Genomic DNA, 20848 nt, shown 5'->3' on the forward strand with positions numbered 1-20848 from the left:
ATTTTTAGAGCACAGCATTTTGATTTCTTTCTTTTTTATGTATAGAGTTATATGCACCACTGTTTATAAAAGTGTGCAGGGCTATCAGTGTTTTCAGTCATAGCAAGACAGTCTCATGAACCTCTGTGTGTGTGTGTCTATGTGTCTGTGTGTTAAATAAATATTTGTGGCAACTAGGGATGGGAAACTCCATTAAGTTCACATTTAAAGATGAATCTATCAAATTCACACTTTCCGAAACAATATGAGAATCGAAGCACAACCATCCTTCAAACTTCACACTTACCCAAATTTTGCAATGCAATTCTGCAACCAAACCATGTTTACAAAAATATAAATATTAGGGGGAAATGGGCATAAAAATGACTATATTTGTGAAAATAACATACAAAATGCATTACCTTAGGGGAAATTGCTTGCAAAAATGTGTATAGTCAAAACGGCATACAAAAATGTGTTTATCAGGAGAAATTTGCACTAAAATGCTGAATTATTTTCATGAGGACTTTTTAAAAATAGCAAACTACAGATGCAGAGAACTGAATTTAAGATTGGAAAATGTGAAAGTGAGAGAAGTGAAACTGACAGATCTTTTCATCCCTAGTGGCAACCAAAAATATATGCCTATCTTGCACCCAGACATGGAACAAATCCAGATATGGCTCAAATGTGCTCACCCATCTTGCACTGTCCAATGACAGTGTTCTGCTGCCTCTTCCTGCTTTTTCATAGGCTACGCTGGATGCAGCCCACATGGCTGAAGTACTACTATAATAACAGTGCAAAGGATACGGTATCTCTTCAGTTCCCAAGCCAGCCTTGGAAACATTCAGCCAATGACAGCAAACCGCTTACGTTAGCAAACCTCTCTGAATTCTTTCTTGAAAAGCTGCTTTGGGGAAGGGGTTAACCATAGTAAAAGCCACTTTGAGGAGGGGTGCAAACCACAGTAAAAGTAGTTGCAGGTTGGGAGCATGTTGCTAGCCAGGATGACTAAGGTAAAGGGTTCAGGCTGAGCACTAAGACAACTCTCAAAGGAAACCAACAGAGCAATCCAACTCATGGGAAGCTGGAGGAGTGGAGGAGGAGTTGGTGGGAAGGTTTGTGGCATCCAATTGCTGTTTGGGAGCCTCTGGGCTGGTGGAATGTGGGCTCAGCTGAAGCTTCGCACCCAGACCAGAAAGTAAAAGCCCGGTGCTCACGAATACCCCTACTGGGGAGTAAGAGCTCCCCATAGACTTCCACTGTAATTATTTTCTTAGCCAACCTTTTTCTTGGTGTAACTTTGGCCTGGATCAGGACTCGCAGGAGTGCTCCAATGGGACTTGGATATTGTGTAAGTTTCCCTTGGCTGCTCTTCTGACACGCCCCTGGAACATCCTTTTTCGGGCCTTACATCAGCTTCTGCCAGCACCCCTGCTGTCAGGCTGGGCTTCGCCGGTGGATCTCTGGCTGAGCCAGCAGGTCCCGGCTCCGCTGTGACTGAGCTGGGGTGAGGGGCTTTCGGCTGGCAAAGCCTGGAAGAGCCTGGCTAAGCCAGACCCTGCTGGCTCAGCCAGAGGTCCGCCCTACCCAACTCCCCTCAGCCTGGCATAAATACGAGTTGGATTGCCTCCTAAGGTTAGTGGCATCAGCCCAAGTATGAAAAGGATCTTTGCGATATGTATAGTATTTAATCAATATATGTTGCCTTTCAGCTGTAATAAGAACTCCCGTAGTGGTTATCCAAACAGAAAACAGAGAGAGGATACAATTTCAAGTAGCAACAAAATTAAAGGAAAACCTTAAAACCAAAATTAACAAAATTAAATCAATGACTAAGCAGAATAAAAATATTTTTGCTGCCTGCCTAAAAGTAACCAGGAATACAGCCACTCTAACTTCCCTAGGTAGGGAATCAATTCTGAATCTGGGGTGCTACCACAGAAAAGGCTCTGTCCCATGTTACCACCAGCCAAACCTCATTAGTGGTGGGACATGCAACAGGTCCTTGGATGACGATCCAAGCAATGGCAGATTCATATGGGATGGTGGTACAACTCTGTTCCCAAGCAAGACACTAAACAGATCCTCAGGGTCAGCTAGATGAGCACAAATGAATGGGTTTAAAATAAAGAGCCACCTACCTCTCGACCCTCGCTGTCTGCTGGCTTCACTTGGATTGGGCGATTCATCTGTCAAACAAAACACAGGCACCCTGGTTAGAGTATAGTCATCCAGCACTTCCCAAACCAGCTTAGCAAAGGCACAGTTGAAGCGGAACGATTCAACAAAAGCAATCAGAGGATGCTCAGAATAAAGGGCAGGTACATGGTGGTTGAACAGGTGCAATCGGTAGCTGTTGAATGTCACTGTCCGCCCCGAATGTTTATGGATTTTTTCAGGTCAGGAAGTGGACAACTTTTTTTTCTGTCAAGGGCTGTATCTTTCAGAGGGATCTGTTGTGTGTGTGTTGGGGAGGGAGGCGTCTGCTGACTGTGGGTGGGGTCTGGAGACACAGCAGACAAAAGTGGGTGAGCCACCCCTTTCTCATCCATTCTCTCTCTTCCTCTCTGCCCAACAAGATTACAGGGGAAGGACAGAATGCTCTTGCCAGACATCTGATCACTTGCAGAAGGCTTTTGGAATTAGGCCATAGCCTGTTTTAGGATATAATATTTTAGGATATAATATGCCCACCAAGGCTGACAAAGCAAATTTGGGGTCTCCTAGTCATCTCTCCTTGGAGGCAGGGAGGGTCCCATTCCCACTCTCATGCCCTGTTCAAAGTAATCTGGTCCAGAAACTGCAACTAGTGCAGAATGCAGTGGCCAGTGACTGCTCACAGGAGCAGGCAAGTGCCTATTCCTTTACTGAGAGAGCTGAACTGGTTGCCAATTTGCTACTGGACCATGTCAGGTACTAGTGTGAATTCACAAAAGCCTTAAACAACTTGGTCCCAAAGTACCTTAAGGACCCGCTGATCCCTTATGTTCCCCCTAAGTCACTGTGATCCTCTGATGGGGCATTTCTTGCAGTTCTCATACCCCAAGGTTCGGCTGGTCTCCACTAGGAACTAAGCCTTTCATGTGGCAGGCCTGCCTGCGGAACTCCCTACAGATACAGCTTCTGCAGGAATCATTCCTGCCTTCTTTTAGACGTCTCCTAAAAACAGTGTTATTCAGGCAGGTCTTTGCAATGTGGATTCTTCTTTTGACCAGCCAGGATTTATTGATACTTTTAATGTTCTTACTGTAACTTTGTACGGTGTATACCGCCTTGGTGTATTTTTATGAAAGTGCAGAAATTTAGAACATTTAAAATAATATATACTTATATCAAGACATATACATATACGGCTCAAGAATCAATGAGCTACTATGGCTTGCCTTGTGGTCTCAGAAAAAATGTTTGTGACATGGTCACTTGTGGCCTTTCTGTCTAGATCAAGGGTGGAGAATCTCAAGGGTGGAGAACCTCAAATGTGGCCCTCCAGACCTTTCTATCTTGGCCCTTGGGATTCTCCCAGCCACACCCTCTCTCCCCAGGCCACACCCCTCACTGGCTCTGCTATGCACCCACAGTGTTTTTGCTTGGTTGAGTGTGCCCTTGAACTCTGACCACTTACTTGTCTGGATGCAGGATAGTGTGTGTGTGTGTGTGTTTGTAGAAACTAGCCTACTAACTAGCCTGTTAAAAGTAACGTTGGCATTCATTGCTCCACCCACTTTTGGTTCTGGCTCCACCCACCATTTGTATGGTCCCCAGAAGGTTGTCCAAAGGAAATGTGGTCTTTTGAGTTGAAAAAGGTTCCCAAACCTTGGTCTAGATTCTCCCTTGTCCATGCTGCTCCTTATGCCTTGAACAGCATCCCAGAATAGCTCCATGTAAGCATCATCCTTCCCTCTCTCCCTCCCCAAAACTCTTTTTCCAGAAACATATGTCATGAAAATAATCACCTCTTCTTCACCTGCTTATCCTTCCCACCAGCCCCCATTTCCTCTGTTTCACTGTGGCTATTTTCGATTGTAAGCTCCTTTGGGGTAGGGACCTATCCTTTGTAAAGCACTTGTACATAGATATCATCATTATCGTCACAGTAGTACCACCAGCAACAGAAGAAGACTGGAACTACAAAGTAACATGGAAAACTCCATCATCCTGATCATGGTCATGCTGGCTGGGGCTGGTGAGAGTTGAACAAAATCTGAAGGGCCACAGGGTTCCCAATCCTACTCTAAAGAGGCTGGATTCCCATCCTGAGGCCAAGTAACACCACTTACAGATTTTTTACTGTATTAAGGGTGGCTGCTGGGAGGGAGGTGGAGTAGAGTATTCTGGGAACAGGGCATGACCGGCTAGCTGGAATGCTGAACAGAATCAGGCCACACTGCAACATTTTGTTGCAGGCTCCCACTTGTCCTTTCTAAGCCACTGCCTAAGGAGAGAGGGTTGCAGTGAACTAAAAAAGATGAATGCAGCAGTTACATCTTGGAACAGCAAACGAGGAGCAACATGGAGCGACGGCAAAGTCCCCACGGCACCACAGTGTAACAACAACAACATTGTTCTCAAAGACTTCTCCATTGCTCCTGGAGCTTTCCAAACAGCTCTTTGGCTGGCTGTGCCGTTCCTTCCTTGCCTTCTAGAGCCACCTGACCACTCTTCTCCTGCAATCAATCTTGCTAATTGATTTGCGATTAGTAGAAGTTGTTGATGTCATTTGATGGCTATTAAAGTCAATTAAAGCTCACTTCGCCTCATCAGGATGACTGATGAAAGGATACTGATGTCTCAAATCATTCATCTCTCTCTCTCTCATCTCTCTCTCTCTCGCTCTCTCTCTCTCTCTCTCTCTCTCTCTCTCTCCGTCTCTCTCTCTCTCTCTCTCTCTCTCTCTCTCTCTCTCTCTCTCTCTCTCTCTCTCTCTCTCTCTCTCTCTCTCTCTCTCTTCTCTTCTCTCTCTCTCTCTCTCTCACAACACACACACACACACACACACACACACACACACACACACACACACCACACACACACACACACACACACACTGCTGCAATCATATACATTCCCACTTGTTGTGCTCTCTGCACGGCAAGTTGGGAGAAATTCTGCCTGAAGCTTTAAGAAATCTGGAACACCAATCCTGAAGCTACAGATGTTTAGCCCCACACCCCCAGAGGACTAGGAATTCATTCATGCATACAGCCTACGTTTGCCTTTGGATTTCCGAGTGAGCGTGCACAGGTAAATTTGTGATAAGCTGGCCACAGCATCTAGAAAGCAGGAAATTCTGGCAGTAAAATGCTGGCTTGTTTTCCTGCCTTAAGAGGTCCCTGCAGCAAAAACAGTTCTTCTGCTTGCTCGCTTATTCCATGTCACTATGTCCCACGTATGACAGTGGTTGGATACAGCTGATTTGATTCTGGCTCACACACACGTTAGATGCAAGAATCTTGATCTGTGCATGGCTGCTGTTACCTCTCCACAGAAAGATACTGTCTTGGTCTTAGTAGGGATGTCAGAGATTGTCGATCAAATGGGAAAGGGGACGGGGCTTGCCGATGTTTGCTTCTTCGTCCCAAATCTGGAATAGAACTCCATCCAGAAAATATGACTGGTGTTCACTCTTCTGGTTGCTTTCAGTCAGGGATGGAAAGATCAGTTAATTTAGGTTCTCTCAGCTTCTCATTTTTTCCAATCTTAAATTCAGTCTTCCACATTTCTGCAGCAATTTGCAATTTATTTATTTTTAAATCCTCCTGAGAATGCTCTAGCTTTTTTGTAGGCAATTTTGACAAATGTGCCATTTTTACAAGCCCATTTCTTGTCATATAATGCACAGTAATACATTTTTGTATGTTATTTCACTCAAAAATTCATTTTTATGCACAGTTTCTCCTAACATAGGCATTTTTGTAAATGTAGGTTGGAGAACTGCATTGCAAAATTTGAATGAGTGTGAATTTCGAAGGATGTCTGTGTTTCGGTTCTCATCTTGTTTTGGAAGGTGCAAATTTGATAGATTCATCTTGAAATGCGAACTGAATGAAAATTCTTGCCCATCCCTCCTTTCAGTCCATAAATGATGCATAATCCCTGCCCCATTTGCATTGTGTTTCCTTTGCACTGAAATGAATGAGGTGGAATAATATAACAATAATAATTAATTACGTAAATTATATAAGTTACATAATTTCACCACAGCAGACAGCAAAATGAATAATGCAGTTTTGGGCAGACAATGAACTGCAGCAGAACGGAAACAGTGCTACTAGCGAAGAATACAAGGTGGAATGGAAAACAGTGTCTTCTTACATCCCAAAGTCTTAAAAGTCCACCATCACATTATATTTTATTTTTCAAAGGGCTGTTTCACACAGCTCCAAAGGTACAGAAAGATCCTGTTTTGCAGTTTTTCTTTTCCAAGCAGCAGAGACTTTAGTTACTTAACAGAGGAAAGGAGAAATGGTGCCCCTCTGCACGCAGTGGGACTCCAACTCCCATCAGCCTCAGCCAGCACGGTCAAAGGTCAGGGATGGTGGGAGCTGTAGTGCAACAACATCAGGAGGGCTGCAGGCTCCCAACCCCTGGTCTAGAGGAAAGATGGCCGGAAAATATATGAGATCTTTTAAACACTCTGTTTACAGTTTGAGCAGGTGTGATAGGGGTGCTGAAGCAGACACACTGCCCCTTCTGGGTTCACAGCAACATCAGTTCAGTTCCCCAAAAATCCACAGTTCAGCTCTTCAGCCAGTTAGTCTATTCTTTTTTCTTTTCCCCAAAGTTTGTCACTCTTTGGAACAGCCAGTTTCAGCTTATTCTGGCAAGTAGAAGCTGCATCTTGACAAAACTCACTTCCCTTACAGATATTGGGAATAGTCAACTGCTCATTGCAAGGGGGAGGGACACACAAGGCAGTTTGCATTTAAAGGGGAAATTACCTAATTTGCACTTTTGAAAACATCACATGCAATAGCCATCCTTTGAAATCTGCACTTCTCTGAATTTTGCAGTGCAGTTCTCCAGCCAAGTAATGTGTACAAATATGCATACACTGGGGTAAAGCGTGCATACAAATGTGTGTATTAGTGAAAATAGCATAACAAAATGCATAGTATATGGGGAAATGGCAAAAATGTGAACATTGAGCAAAACTGCATAAAAATGTTTATGTTAGGAGAAATTTGCACTAAAATGGTAATTAGTGTTCATGAGTACTTGTTTTTTAAAAATTTGCAAAGTGATGTGGACATGTGGAAAACTGAATTTAAGAATGGAAAAATGAGAAATTGAGAGGAGCCAAAGCGGACAGGTTCTCCCATCTCTACTGTCTGCTCATAAAAGAGTCTATTCACCTCTCAGTGATTAACTCATGCCAAGCTTAAGGAGAAGGTCTTTCTCCACAGCAGAACTGCATGGCTGCACAAAGATGAATCAGGAATCTGGGAAACGTCCAATGCAGATGGCATCTTAACAAAATCCGGGAGGGGTGAAATTAGAAGTACAATAAATGTATCACAGCATAATAAAATTGTCATATTGGAAGGGATCCTGGAGGTCAGCTAGTCCAACCCCCTGCTCAATGCAAGATCTACAATGCTGGATGCAACTAAAGGCTCTTCTAGTTGACTGGTTTATGGAGCATTCATCCTGACTTCCTTAGACAATGCTTAGGTTATGGTTTTTATTAAACATTTGTTCTGACTTGTTGGCATGGAGAATACCTGGCAATGAGCATTCATCCTGATTTGCTTGTGTGGTGTTTATACATCTTCCTGAATTTATTCAGCCCACACTTTTCAGTGCATTGTTATGAGGTGTCAAATATTGGGAATTTTTAATCTTTGATTCATCTCAGTGAACCAAAGTTTGGAAAGGCCTGCAGCAGCAAAGATTCCTGGGAAACAGACCCTCTGTGACCTCTGAGTACATATCTTGCAATGCCTGAAGGTATAGACTTCCTGACTCATGGAAATTTGGGATTTGTCACCCAGTAAGAATAGGCGCTCCTTTCAAACAAAGGAAATGTTTATGATAATCTAGGCCATCACGAGGAAACAGAATAGCTCCTTTCAAACTAGGAGGTGTTGTGCATTTCTAAGCCTTTGGAGAAGACAGGATAAACTCCTGTCAAACAAAGAAACAAAGATCACACCTATCATCTGGGAACTTATCAGGAAATGAGTGGGTTCCCACCTTCCTGATCACATTTACTTTGGGTTTACTTTGGGGTCAGTTTAGTTAGGAAAAGGTATAAAACATGAGGAGTGAGAAGGGGAGTTCAGTTCATCTTCTAGGGGGCTGCAACAACTGCTTTTCTTATCAACGCACGCTAGCATCTTTGGGACAATTTCAGAGCTATGGATTTGGGTGAGAACTTTCAAATCTGGCGCTGGTTACAAAGGGTGGAGCTTTTGCTCATTGGGCTAGATACAAAAGTCTCTCTCTCAGCTTTAGGCTTGCAGCAACTCTCCAGGAAAGGTATATGCAACTATCTGGGCCTTTTTCTTTCCTTTTTTCTTTCTTTCTGTGTGGGTGAGCTTAATGTGAAAGTGTTTATAGGGCTAGTCTCTTTGCTTTAGTCTATCCAGTGTTGCTGAATGAATGAATGAATGAATAATAGTTAGAAAACTACTTATTGTTAACTGCAATTGTAAACTGCAATATTTTTCCTTGTTCCTTCTCTTAATAAAACCACTCTTTATTTTACTTGCAGTGTATGTGTTATTGAGTTAAGGGTAAAATTATACATGTTCTGGGGGTGACGTGCGGGTAACTCCAGCAAAAGATCCTGCTGCTCTCTTTTGGGGAATTTGGATTTCTAGTGAGCTCTGCTCATGAGGAAGTTCAAGGTCCCTTCGTAACAGCATTTTGTCATCAAAAGTCTGTTGTTTTGTTTTTTAAAGTGGATTTGCTGTGCTGGGGTGACAGAGCACTTTAATCCACTTTAATTGTGCAAACTTTGATTTCAGGTATTGAATCCCTCCTGCAAAATACTGCGAGTCTGGAGGCGACCTAAATTAGCGAGTCTGGAGGCGACCTAAATTATCCCTGCCAGATGACCATCCACCTTCTGCTTAAATACCTCTGGGAAGGAAAGCCCACCTCCTCCCAGGGTAGTCTATTCTGCTGTTGAACAGCTCTTAGGCTCCACACTCACCATACATTTATAGCACATTTACAGCACATGACTTTCCCTAAAGAATACCGGGAAGTGTAGTTTAAGTGTGAAGGATAATGTTCCCAGGATTCTTTGTGGGAAATAATGTGCTTTAAATGTATTCTGTGTACACAGTCTACCTTTTAAAGGCATTTTTTTTCCTAATGACCAAGATTGTTTGTTCATTACATACGTATTCCACCTTCCCTCCAAGGAACCTAGCGCAACATTCATGCTGTAGGATACATTTGATTGCTCCTCCCATTAACAAAAAAGTATGTCTTGCACACAGAAAATTAGTTTTTCAGGGAAAAGACTTGCCCGAAGCTCTTCTTCTTGACATGCTCACTTTCTACAAGGAGTTTTTGATCCCATTCTGTGGATTCACTTCCCGCTAATGACCAATCAGAAAGTTCTGGGGACTACAAGTCCCCTGATTCAGAGGTATCTCTCACGTGTTGCACTGGTGCGATCTTCAGACCTTGTTTACAGTCCCAGAGTTCTTTTTAGCCAACTTGACACAATTTAGTTTCTGTGGCCCTTATCTTTGCAAAAAAACCAAACACATGACCTCTGACTGAACTTTAGCAGGCTAAGAATCAATTCTGTGATCTCACACTTGCTTTTTGAAGTGGCCTAGTCCTAGGCAGACTGCACCATATGACATCTCTGAATGTGTAGTTCAGTTCTTTCATGTGTTTATTTATCAATTTATGTGTTGCTTAACACTGTTGTCTCTAAGTGGTATACAATAGGATTACAAAAGATACAACAGAGATAATATTAACCATAAAATCAGAAATTCTTACTTCCAAATCATGCAATCATAAAAGTGGAATAGACCAGACAGTTTGGCAATCAAATCTCACGCCCCATGTCAAGAACCTCAACACACTCTGCATCCTTCCCTGGAGATTGTTACACCCAGCATGCCACTTACAGACAGCAAGATCAAGATGGGAACCCAGACAGGCATTCAGATCCACAACACAAATCCCCTTGCCCCCGCCTCACCATCGGAGCAAGTGGAAATGCAAGATTAGGGGTGGGGGGAGGGGAAAGAAATTTGATTCAGTCCGCATTTAAAGATGAACCTACCTAATGTGCACTTTCCGAGTCAATAAGCGAACTGAAACTCTGCCATCCTTTGAACAAAGCACTTCTCCAGATTTTGCAATGCAGTTCTCTAGCCAAGTAATGTGTACAAGAAAAGCATATGCTAAAGTGTGCATAAAAATGCATATATCTGTGAAAATGGCATACAAAAAAGCCTTACATTAGGGGAAATGGCTTTGCAAAAATGAGTCTGTTAGGCAAAACTGCATACAAACATGTGTACAGTAGGAGACATTAGCAGTAAAACCGCTGTTGGATTTTCATGAGGACTTCAAAATAAGAATTTGCAAACTGACATGGAAATGGGGAGAACTGAATTTAAGATTAGAAAAACAAGAAACTGAGAGGCACCAAAACTGACTGATTCAGCTATCTCTACACAAGATAGAGCTTTGTCAGACCACGTAGATTCTAAGCCTGGATTATTTTTGAGGGGAACCATGATCAGACTTTTCTATTTGACATGGCTTTTGGGGGCCAAAGTTATGTTTTGCTCTTCTTCATATATTCTCACAAGTGGGACCTACAACAAAATGCTACAGTGTGGAGAATTTATTTATTGTATGTATTGACTAATAAAAACGTTTCTCGAAGTGACGCACAAACTAATATACAAGATTAAAGCAACCATCAACAAAGCCAATAAAACCCACTTAACAACAATTCAATAATAAAATCAACAACCAATAAAAACAAAACAACCAATTCACTCTCCGCAGAGCACCCCTCCAACAAATAAAACCTATCAATCTAAGGGACCAGAACAAATGATATTAAAATACTAAATACTAATGATGTTTAAAAGATACTAAACAAAAATAAACAGGCATGCTTCTGTAGGGAGAGCATTCCATAGATGGTGGCGGTGGAGAGGAGAGTACTGAGAAGGCCCTTGCCCCGTAGACACTCTCCACGCTCTGAGGAGCTCTGAAGATGATCTAAGACGCGTATGGAAAGCCTTTGGCCCTCTAGACATTGCTGAACTACATCTCCCATCAGCCCTAGCAAGCATGGCCAGAGATTATGGGAGTTATAGTTCAGCAACATCTGGAGGGCCAAAGGTTCTCCACCTGATCTAAGAGTGCTCCCCCTGTTCAGGGTTCCAGCCAGCCAGCCATGTCACCTTCTATTTCCCCTCCTCCCAGTTTTCTGTTCTTTACCCCAGGTGCAGGAGATCCTTTGGCCCTCCAGGTGCTGCTGAAGCACAAAACCCATCATCTCTGACCATTGGCAATGCTTGCTGGGGCTGATGGGAGTTGCAGTTCAGTAGCATCTGGAGGGCCAAAGGTTCACCACACCTGTTCTAAGGAATAAATGACAGAACCACCCCACCTCACCCCTTTTAGGTCCAGCTGCCAGAAAAGCAAAGAAGAAAACTTCTTTTTAAAAAAGATGTACATTCAGGGTGTGCCCTGTGCCCCCCGAGGTTGCCAGATAACCATTTTTGCAAAGCAATTTCCCCCAAGATAATGCATATTTGTATAGGATTCTCACTCATATATGCTGTATCCACAACATCAGTCGACATTCTGTGACCACTGGGCATGCGCCATCTTCATTGGGCTGTGTGTGGGAATTCAAAATGTTTTGTCATCTGGAAACCTTCCCCCTGAGCCTGTCAATATCTCCTTCTCTTGCGTGGATGGTGCTGTTTCGGTTACATACAGATTTGCACTCAGATAATGAGTTCCAGATTAGTATCTATCTATCTATCTATCTATCTATCTATCTATCTATCTATCTATCTATCTATCTATCTATCTATCTATCTATCTATCTATCTATCTATCTATCTATCTATCCATCTATCCATCTATCTATCTATCTATCTATCTATCTATCTATCTATCTATCTATCTATCTATCTAATCTGTCTGTCTGTCTGTCTGTCTGTCTTAGGAATGGAAAGATATGGCAATTTCAGTTTTCTTGGTTTCTCGTTTTTCCAGTCCTAAATTCAGTTCTCCACATTTCTGCAGAAATCTGCAATTTTTTTTTAAAAAAGTCATCATGAAAATTCTTCCACTTTCTAGTGTACATTTCGCCTAATAAACACAAGTTTTGTAGGCAGTTTTGACTAACGTATACATTTCTGCAAGCCATTTCTCATCATATAATGCATAATTTCTTTGTTATTTTCACACCTATGTTCATTTTTATGCACACTTTCCTCTAACATATGCACTTTTTGGTTGGCGAACTGCATCGCAAAATTCAAATAAATGCAAATTTCTAAGGAGGACTATGCTTTGGTTCTCATATTGGTTCGGAAAATGTGAATTGGATAAATTCTGTTTTAAATGCAAACTGAATTTAAATCCTTGCTCACCCCTCATCTGCATATAGTTTCCCCCCTTTTACACCAGGGATGGGTAGCCTCCTTAAGCCTGTTCCAGGTCCCAGTTGGATCCGTGAAGCCGTTTCCCACAAACCATGCCCACCAGATCTCCCCTTCCTTTTACCCTCCCCCACCCACCCAAGCAATGCATGATGCAGCTTTATATCACTATGAGTATTTCTGGAAAGAAAGAAAACCATAGAGGAAATTGGAAAGGCGAGGTATGTGTGTTGACTTTATTGTGCATTTTTTCCTCTTTTTCTTGCTTTCGGTCCAATGATTCTTGAAAGGCTACATACCTTCCTATCCTGATTGGAGTTTTTAATCTGGAATTAACGTCAAGGCTGCTATTGAGTTCCCCATGCATGACTGAACCTTGTAATATAGAGCCCACTTTTGGGGAGGAGGTTCGTCAGTGTGTATTTTTTGATTGCCACCCATCCTACGCTAGAGAAACATATTGGGGTTGAAGTCTAAAAAAAGAAACGAATAAAAAGATATTGTCTAGTGAGAAAGAAAATGCTATTATTACTGAAATGTAATCCTGTTATTGTTCTGATCATTTGCAGTGCAAACTAGGCAGTAAGGGTTGTGTTGTAGTCACTCCTTGTTCTACTCAGAGTAGACCCTCTGAAGTCAACAGGCAGGACTAACTTAAGTTCTTTAATTGTAATGGTGATGGCTCCTTCTCATTTCTTAGTGGTCCTGTTTTGGCTACAATTCTGTTGGCACACACCACCTGAGCGTGCTATTAGAAGGAGTGATTGCTCTGGAAGCAGCAAACAGACCAATGTGGCCCATGATAGTTGTTGGGGTTGGGAAGGATCAATTTGCCTCCCAGTAATCCCTGCTGCTTAACACTCCCCATCCCAGCCTCTGGCTGCACATTGAGATGGGCAACCCAACCCACAGGCACAGCCGCCACAAACTTTGCTACAAACTTCTTGTCCGCCGGAGACCAATGACAAATATTTCCTTTCAATTACCCCCGGTTCATAAAGCTAATGCTTGTTCCAAGCGGCGGGCCGTATCTATCATTTCGCAGGCTGCCTCCTCACTACATTAGTTTTATGGCCCTGTGCCTATGATGGGCACGTCGGATCCTGCCAGCGATAAGACTAACAAATTAGTCAAACTGACACCGAGGGGAATTTTTACAAGGCTGGGCTCCAGCCTGTCTCCTGCCAGCTCCGCTCCTTGGCCGGGGAGCATTCAGAGTGCTAAGGCGGCCCCACATGCACCAGGGAACCCAGTATCACATAAATACATATACACCCCCTCACATCATCAATCAGCCCGTGTGTGTGTGTGTGTGTAGGGGAGGTTACATGAAGCCCTCTCTCCATGAGATAAAAAAGACACTTTTACACACCCAAGTACCACAATGGGTGAGCAATTCCTGGGAAAACAGAGGGAGAAGCTATGAACTCATCAAAATCCATTACATATGGGTCAGGACATGCAAAATACCAATTTGGAACCACCGTAAGAACCTGGAGCAGAAAAGCTACAAACGAAAACCCGACCTTCAGAAAAACACAGGCGCGCGGTCCTCCCCACCCCCTGGTCTGTTCAGGGTGGTGGAAATGGGATTTTCAGAGGAAAGGGAACACTGAAAACAGATGGGTAGTTTTTCTCACCATGAATCCAGAATAATAGTAATTTTCCCCAACTGCTTCTCTACAAACTTGTTTACATCTGTGTAATATTATTAGGATAGCTCTGAGCCCAAAAGATATCACCAAGTTTTGTACCAACAGTCAAATAAATACAAGAGTAATTCAATTTCCCTCCTCAATTTCTCTTTCTTTTTTTTATAAAAACCAAACCAAACAAAAACCGTAGATGATCCACACCCCCACCCCCTGGGCATCTTGAAAATTTTACAGAAAAAACAGCATTTGGCATCTCGAGCTAGAAAAGACTCTGGTTTACCAAGCTAACCCCAGGACCCCAATTCTGGGCATTAGTAAAGTCTACTGGCCAGTAGAAGACTCATTGCTTCAGGGGGTGCTTTTCCCCATCACAATCTGTGACATGCTATCTCAAGAACCACCTCTCCCCTATGAACTGACCCAGACCTTGTGTTCATCATTAGAGCGTCTTCTCCATGTACCCCCCCACACACAGGAGGCACAGAGGATGGCAACATGAGAACGGACCTTTTCAGTGGTGGTTCTTCAGCTGTGGAATGCTCTCTCCAGGGAGGCACGCCTGGCGCCTTCTTTATCCATCTTTAGACACCAGGCAAATACCTTCATTTTCACTTAGGCCTTTGGCCCTTGATGTGGGCTGCCCTAGTTTTTCCTTTTTGTGATGGGTTTTAAGTGTTTATTGATTAGTATATATGGCTTTTAATGTGTGGATGAATTTTACTGATTATGTGTGTTTTATCTATGATTCTTGTTTTAAATCTGTTGTAAGTCGCCTAGAGACTGTTTGGTTTCAGGCGACTAACCAATGAAATAAACAAACATATCAATACCTTCTTGAAAGGGATGTCAGTAGTATCCTTATGCTTTGGGGGCTAGTGCCCCATTGGGACTGGTGAGGCGGAAGGCAGGGAACCCAACAGTAGGTGGAACTAGAGCCAATGACAGGCAGAGCCAACTCCTTCTACTTTTGCCCCCATCCTCCTCTCTAGTGAGTTTTCTAATGGAAACATTGAGGCTACCCCCTGGACTGTATGCAAGGAAGATTGCAGGCAGGCAAGGGATGGCGGCTAAGGGCAGACTGAATTGAGTGGGGCAGTGCCTGTCTTTGGCTCTGTCCACATCTACTATTTGGACTTCCTGCCTTCCACCCTGCCAGCCTCAGGGGGCACCAGCCACCACGGCAAAAGGCACCAAGCGCAGTGGGCGGCCCACTCTTGTGACTGAGCGATACGCATGAGAGAGATGGATGACAAAAACCCTCTCTGGAAGCTCCCTCCCTCATTCCCTCTCCCCTCCAACTTCTGCAAGTGGAGCATCATGTGGAGATGTAGCTAATGGTTAATCAGTAATAATTATTTCTCCCTGTGTTTGTTTCTCCAGCTCTTGCGTTCCCAGAGGATATTTTCCAAATCCTGTTGACAGAGATTACACTGGCAGCAAGATATAGTCCCTGGGGAGATGAGGCAGCCCGGCAGCCCTTTTAACAACACAAGACATCACATGAAGCCAGAGGGAGGATTCAGGTCTGCAAATCAGGATATATCCGAGCGTTGCCTTATATGGAGAAAGGCCAACAGGGTTTGTTTCTAGGGGACTGGACTTACGGCAACAACAAAACAGTCCCTGTATTCTCTTTCTCCATAATCATTTTGTATTTTAAAAAATATATAATATCCCACTTAAGTTCTGCTCAGAGTCGACCCACTCAAATGAAAGGACCTAAGTTGTCTATTCATTTCAGTGGGTCTGCTCCGAGTGGGACAGCAGATATAGCCTTTCGCACAGATAATACAAACACTCTGATCAAAGATATATGAAGAAGCTGTTTAAGCTTTTTAAATTGTGGTTATTCTATGGATTTTATTGTATTTTAACTTGCTTTAGTATTTACATGTGTGTTCATACGTGTTTTTTACCAATGGTTTTAGACTGGCTTACACAATACCCCCCAAAGGGAATGCATTACCAAAATAAAGAGGATTAAAAAAGGTACAGATTTGCATGAAATTTGCATAGGCTAATTTATATGTATAAATGCAATTTTAGAAATTATTTACTATTGTTTAAAGGGAAATACATCCCACCATAGTATGGAAGCGGTGGCGGCTGGTGGCTCCCTTGTCAGTGGAGCAATGGAATCTGCTCTGGGTTTTATTCTGAACTTTCAAGCTGTCCAAGGTGTTGAAACTTTCAGCACCTTGAAAGCCCAGACTGAAACTCAGAGTGGATTCCACTGTTTCAGCACCTTGGGCAGCTCCCTGAAAGTTCAGGCTGAAAACCAGAGTGGATTCCACTTCCCCGCTGACATGGAAGCCACCATCCACCACTGTATGGAAGACTGTGAACAGGTGACTGTGTGCCTGTTCCGTCTGCTGTCCGGGGACTGTTCAAGGGAAATGTCAAGGCCCCTTCCAAGGGTTCTTTCTCTTTCCCTTTTTGTTTCTCTTCACCAGGTTCTCCCACAACCTGGTGCCTCCAGATTTATTTATTTGTTTATTTATTTATTTATACCACCCCATAGCCGAAGCTCTCTGGGCAGTTTACAGCAATCAAAAACATTAAAACAAATATACAATTTAAAGCACATATTTAAAAACAATTTAAAACACAATTTTAAAATTTAAAACAATATCAAAACAATTTAAAACACATGCTAAAATGCCTGGGAGAAGAGGAAAGTCTTGACCTGGCACTGAAAAGATAACAGTGTTGGCACCAGGCACACCTCATCAGAGAGATCATTCCATAATTTGGGGGCCACCACTGAGAAGGCCCTCTCCCTTGTTGCCACCCTCCGAGCTTCCCTTGGAGTAGGCACCCGGAGGAGGGCCTTTGATCTTGACCATAGTGTACGGGTGGGTTCATATCGGGAGAGGCGTTCCATCAGGTATTGTGATCCCAAGCCGTGTAAGGCTTTATAGGTCAAAACCAAAACCAGATGTTGCTGAACTACAACTCCCATCACCCTAGACCAGCCTTTCCCAACCAGTGTGCCTCCAGGTGTTGTTGGACCACAATTCCCATCTTTCTTGACCATTGGCAATGCTGGCTGAGGCTGATGGGAGTTGTAGTCCAACAACATCTGGAGGCACACTGGTTGGGAAAGGCTGCCCTAGACCATTGGTTATGCTGGCTGGGGCTGATGGGAGCTGGAGCCCAACAATATCTCAAGGGCCACTGGTTGAAGAAGGCTGCTTGAAACCATACCTGGACAGGGCAGCCATTCAATTAGAGAAGGGTCATCTGTAACACTGGACACATGGCCAGTCTAATGGCCCATGAAGAACAAAAATTGCATTTCCAAAACATGGTGGGTTCTTCTAATAAAGTTAGGGACTTTTAAGAATTTGTTTCTCTCTTGTCTTCCAAAGGTCCAGTTTGCCTGGATATTTTTTTTCTTCACTTTGATTGGCAAAGCAGCTGTTCTCATGGTTGTAGAGCATGGGTGGTGCTCATGTGTCCCCTGCTGAATCTTCGCTGTTGATTTTAGGATCTATACAGGCGCTGGCAATGTAATACACTGATTAACAAGATCACATGCAGATCCTAGGTAGAACTCTACAGAGCAGGCGTGTCTCTGACTTCTTAGGCCAGAGATGTACAAGCAGTAGAAGCTGGTCCATTAGGGCAAGTGGGGCACTGCCCCACCCACCTCAATCTGTCCTCACTCAGCCCCTGCCTGCCTGCCTTCTTAGTCACCATCAGCCCACAGGATGGTGACACTTCCTCCTTAGTTCAGTGTTGTCCTTGCAGAACTCAGCAGGGAGGAGGATGGGGACAAAATTAGAATTAAGTTACTCTGGTTCCACCTACTATTGATCTCCCTGCATTCCACCCCACCAGTCTCAATGGGCACCAGCCAGTGGACAGACATCAGGCTTGTGTGACCTTGATCTTCCTCCTCCTCCTCCACCACCACCACCAGACCATCATTATCATCATCATCTTAGAATTCTAAGGCTAACCAACCAGAGCTAGATGCAAAATAGTAATACAGGACTTCTTCAGCTGAATTCTTCAATTCACCCCAGCTTTTTTTCTGGGGTTGAGGTGAGCATTCCCCAAAGACAGATTTAATCTTTTTTGGGGGGTGGGGAGAATCTAGTACTTTTCACAGGTGTATGTGTGTCTCACCTTTTATATGTGAGCGCTGTGGGTTTTTTTTCCCTCTCCTTTCTTTAACTCAGTGGTGGAGAACCTGTGGACTTCGAGATGTTGTTGGACTCCAACTCCCATCAGCCCCAGGCCAGCCACATGGCCAATGCTCAGGGCTGATGGGAGGTGGAGTCTAGCAATATCTGGAGTACCATAGGTTTCCCCATCCTCGCTTTAATTAAGAGCGGGGGAGGAAATCACCACTTCAAGCAGCCTGCACAGAGCCCAGCAACAATCCTCTGAACAGAAGGCCCCGTGGGAATAATGGTGCCACATTATGACATGGAGCCCATTTCCACAGATGCTCAAACGCAGTGTAGACCGTCACAGCAAAGGTGAGCTCCTCCTTAACGAGAAATGGAGCTTCCTGCATCCAAACCTGAAAATATAGCACTTATCAGAACTATCACCTAGATTCAGCCCCACTGCTACTCTTGGGAAATCAGCTGGTGTTGCAAACACACTTCTACAATTTCCCTTTCCAGGGGAGGCAGCACACAAGTCCTGGAGCTCTCAGTCTCAGGCAGTTATGAATACACTGATGCAACAAGTCAGAATGGTTTTGGCCTTCCGCACACAGCAGTCTAATTTGCACGGGGAGAAATTGAAGATAGCAAATGTGCTTGCTTGTAGTGCTGCCTCTCTGAGATAAGGGTCCAGCCAATGGAATCCTTCTCTGTGCCTGGACCAGTCCTGGTGGATCAGGTCACGCTGCCATTCACCCAATGCCCTGAAGCAGCTGGAGAGTGTTAATGGCACTCGTGCATTCCTCACACACGCTCTTCCAACCCATCTGCTGTGTGGGCCTCTGCAGATCCGTATAGCTCTGTAGGAAACGAGATAAATTGCTCTCAAATGAGCTAACATGGTGTGAAATATTCTCCAAGGCTAACGCTATCAATCTTGCCTCTTGGTGTGCCACAGCGACAGGGAGGTGATGAAGAGGCCAACAGGGGACAGCATGGGCAGTTGCCAGATCGCTTCCAGAATGTGCCCAAGCAGCTCCTGACCGACAACAGGACAATCTTCCGTTTTATAGAGCCTCCTGCGCAAGAAAAAGCTGAGATGCAGGTGCCCCATTCATATCCTTTTACTCTGGGTGGATTAGCCCTACAACCAAGTGGAAGCTCATCCATAAGGGCGCATGGGGCACCGCCCCACCAACCTCAGCTTACCCTCAGCCAGCCACCACCTGCCCACCTTCTTACATACAGCCAGGCCAAAGGGTGGCACCACCTGCCAGCATCCTCTTGTGCCTCAATGTTGCTCTTGTAGGACTCAGTACGGAGGAGGATGGGGGGGGCAAAACAAGCACCCCAGCTAGCCCTGGGGGGGCATAATCACCAATGGGTTCACCCTAAGGCAAATTCTGAGGTGCCCCCAGTCCCCTTAAGTGGAAGTCAGGACACTGGAATCTGCTTCTCCGAGGAACACGGGAAAGCGCCTTATGCTGAGTCAGACCATTGGCCCATCTAGCCCGGTACTGCCTACACTGACTGGCAGCAGCTGCCCAGGGTTTCAGGCAGGGGACATTCCCAGTCGATTGAGCTAGCCTCATGCTATGTAGCCAAGCAGTGCACACGGCTGAGAAGGAGCCACACGGGGGACCTCAGGTCTGGGGACCAAATGCAGCCCTCCAGGCCTTTCTGTGTGGCCCTTGGGACGCTCCCAAGGCCACTCCCCTCCCCAGCCTCACTCCACATCTTCCCCAAGTGCTTTTGCTTGGCCCAAATGTAGCCTTGAACCCTGATCATGACCCTCGCTTGCCTGGGTGGAGGAGAGAGAGAGGGGTGTGTGTGTGAATGTTAGCAGAAACTAGACTACTCTACCAAGGTAAAACTTAACATTTGCCTCTGGCCCGTGGAGGCTGGTGCCCATTGGTACTGCTAGGGTGGAAGGCAGGGAGACTGGACGTTGTGGAGCCAGAGGCAAGGGCAGGCAGGGCCCCCTCGTTCTGATTCTGTCCCCATCCGCCTCCCTGCTGCATTCTGCAATGGCAACACTAACAGGGATGAAGCTGGCAGCCGGCGCTACCCCTTGGGCTGGCTGCAAGGAGGCAGGCAGGTGGGAGTTGGTGGGAGGCAGACAGAGCTTGGTGGGGTAGTGCCCCTCTTGCCCTAATGGTCCAGCCTCCAAAGTCTCTGGCCCCGCCCACTGCTGCCATGTGGCTTCTGGGAGACTGCCCAGAAGGGAATGTGGCCCTTGGGCAAAAAAAGGGTCCCCGCCCATGCTCAGGGGGGGAAAAGATGAGTTCTTTGGTACATCATTCCATCCATGGGTCCTAGAAAATGGCATGAAACAGAATCCATAAAATGAAGCTGCACTGCATGAAACGATACAATACAGCATTCCTGGAAACTATGCTCCTACGTTTCGGAAGCGACCAGGGAGTCCCACACTTACATGATAGTGTAGACCAGGGGCGTGGAACCTATGTCCCCT

General features: G+C 44.7%; 1 protein-coding gene across 1 annotated transcript in view; it reads right to left on the reverse strand.

The window, feature by feature from the left end:
- The window catches only part of CELF6 (CUGBP Elav-like family member 6), a 239295-nt gene that overhangs the window by 68553 nt on the left and 149894 nt on the right, over positions 1–20848 (reverse strand). Inside the window, exon 3 of the mRNA XM_061595758.1 lies at positions 2127–2174. Coding sequence (XP_061451742.1) covers positions 2127–2174 — 48 coding nt within the window. The remainder of the gene's footprint in view (positions 1–2126; positions 2175–20848) is intronic.

The sequence above is a fragment of the Rhineura floridana genome, chromosome 14 (genome assembly GCF_030035675.1).
Source record: "Rhineura floridana isolate rRhiFlo1 chromosome 14, rRhiFlo1.hap2, whole genome shotgun sequence".
NCBI lineage: Eukaryota > Metazoa > Chordata > Lepidosauria > Squamata > Rhineuridae > Rhineura > Rhineura floridana.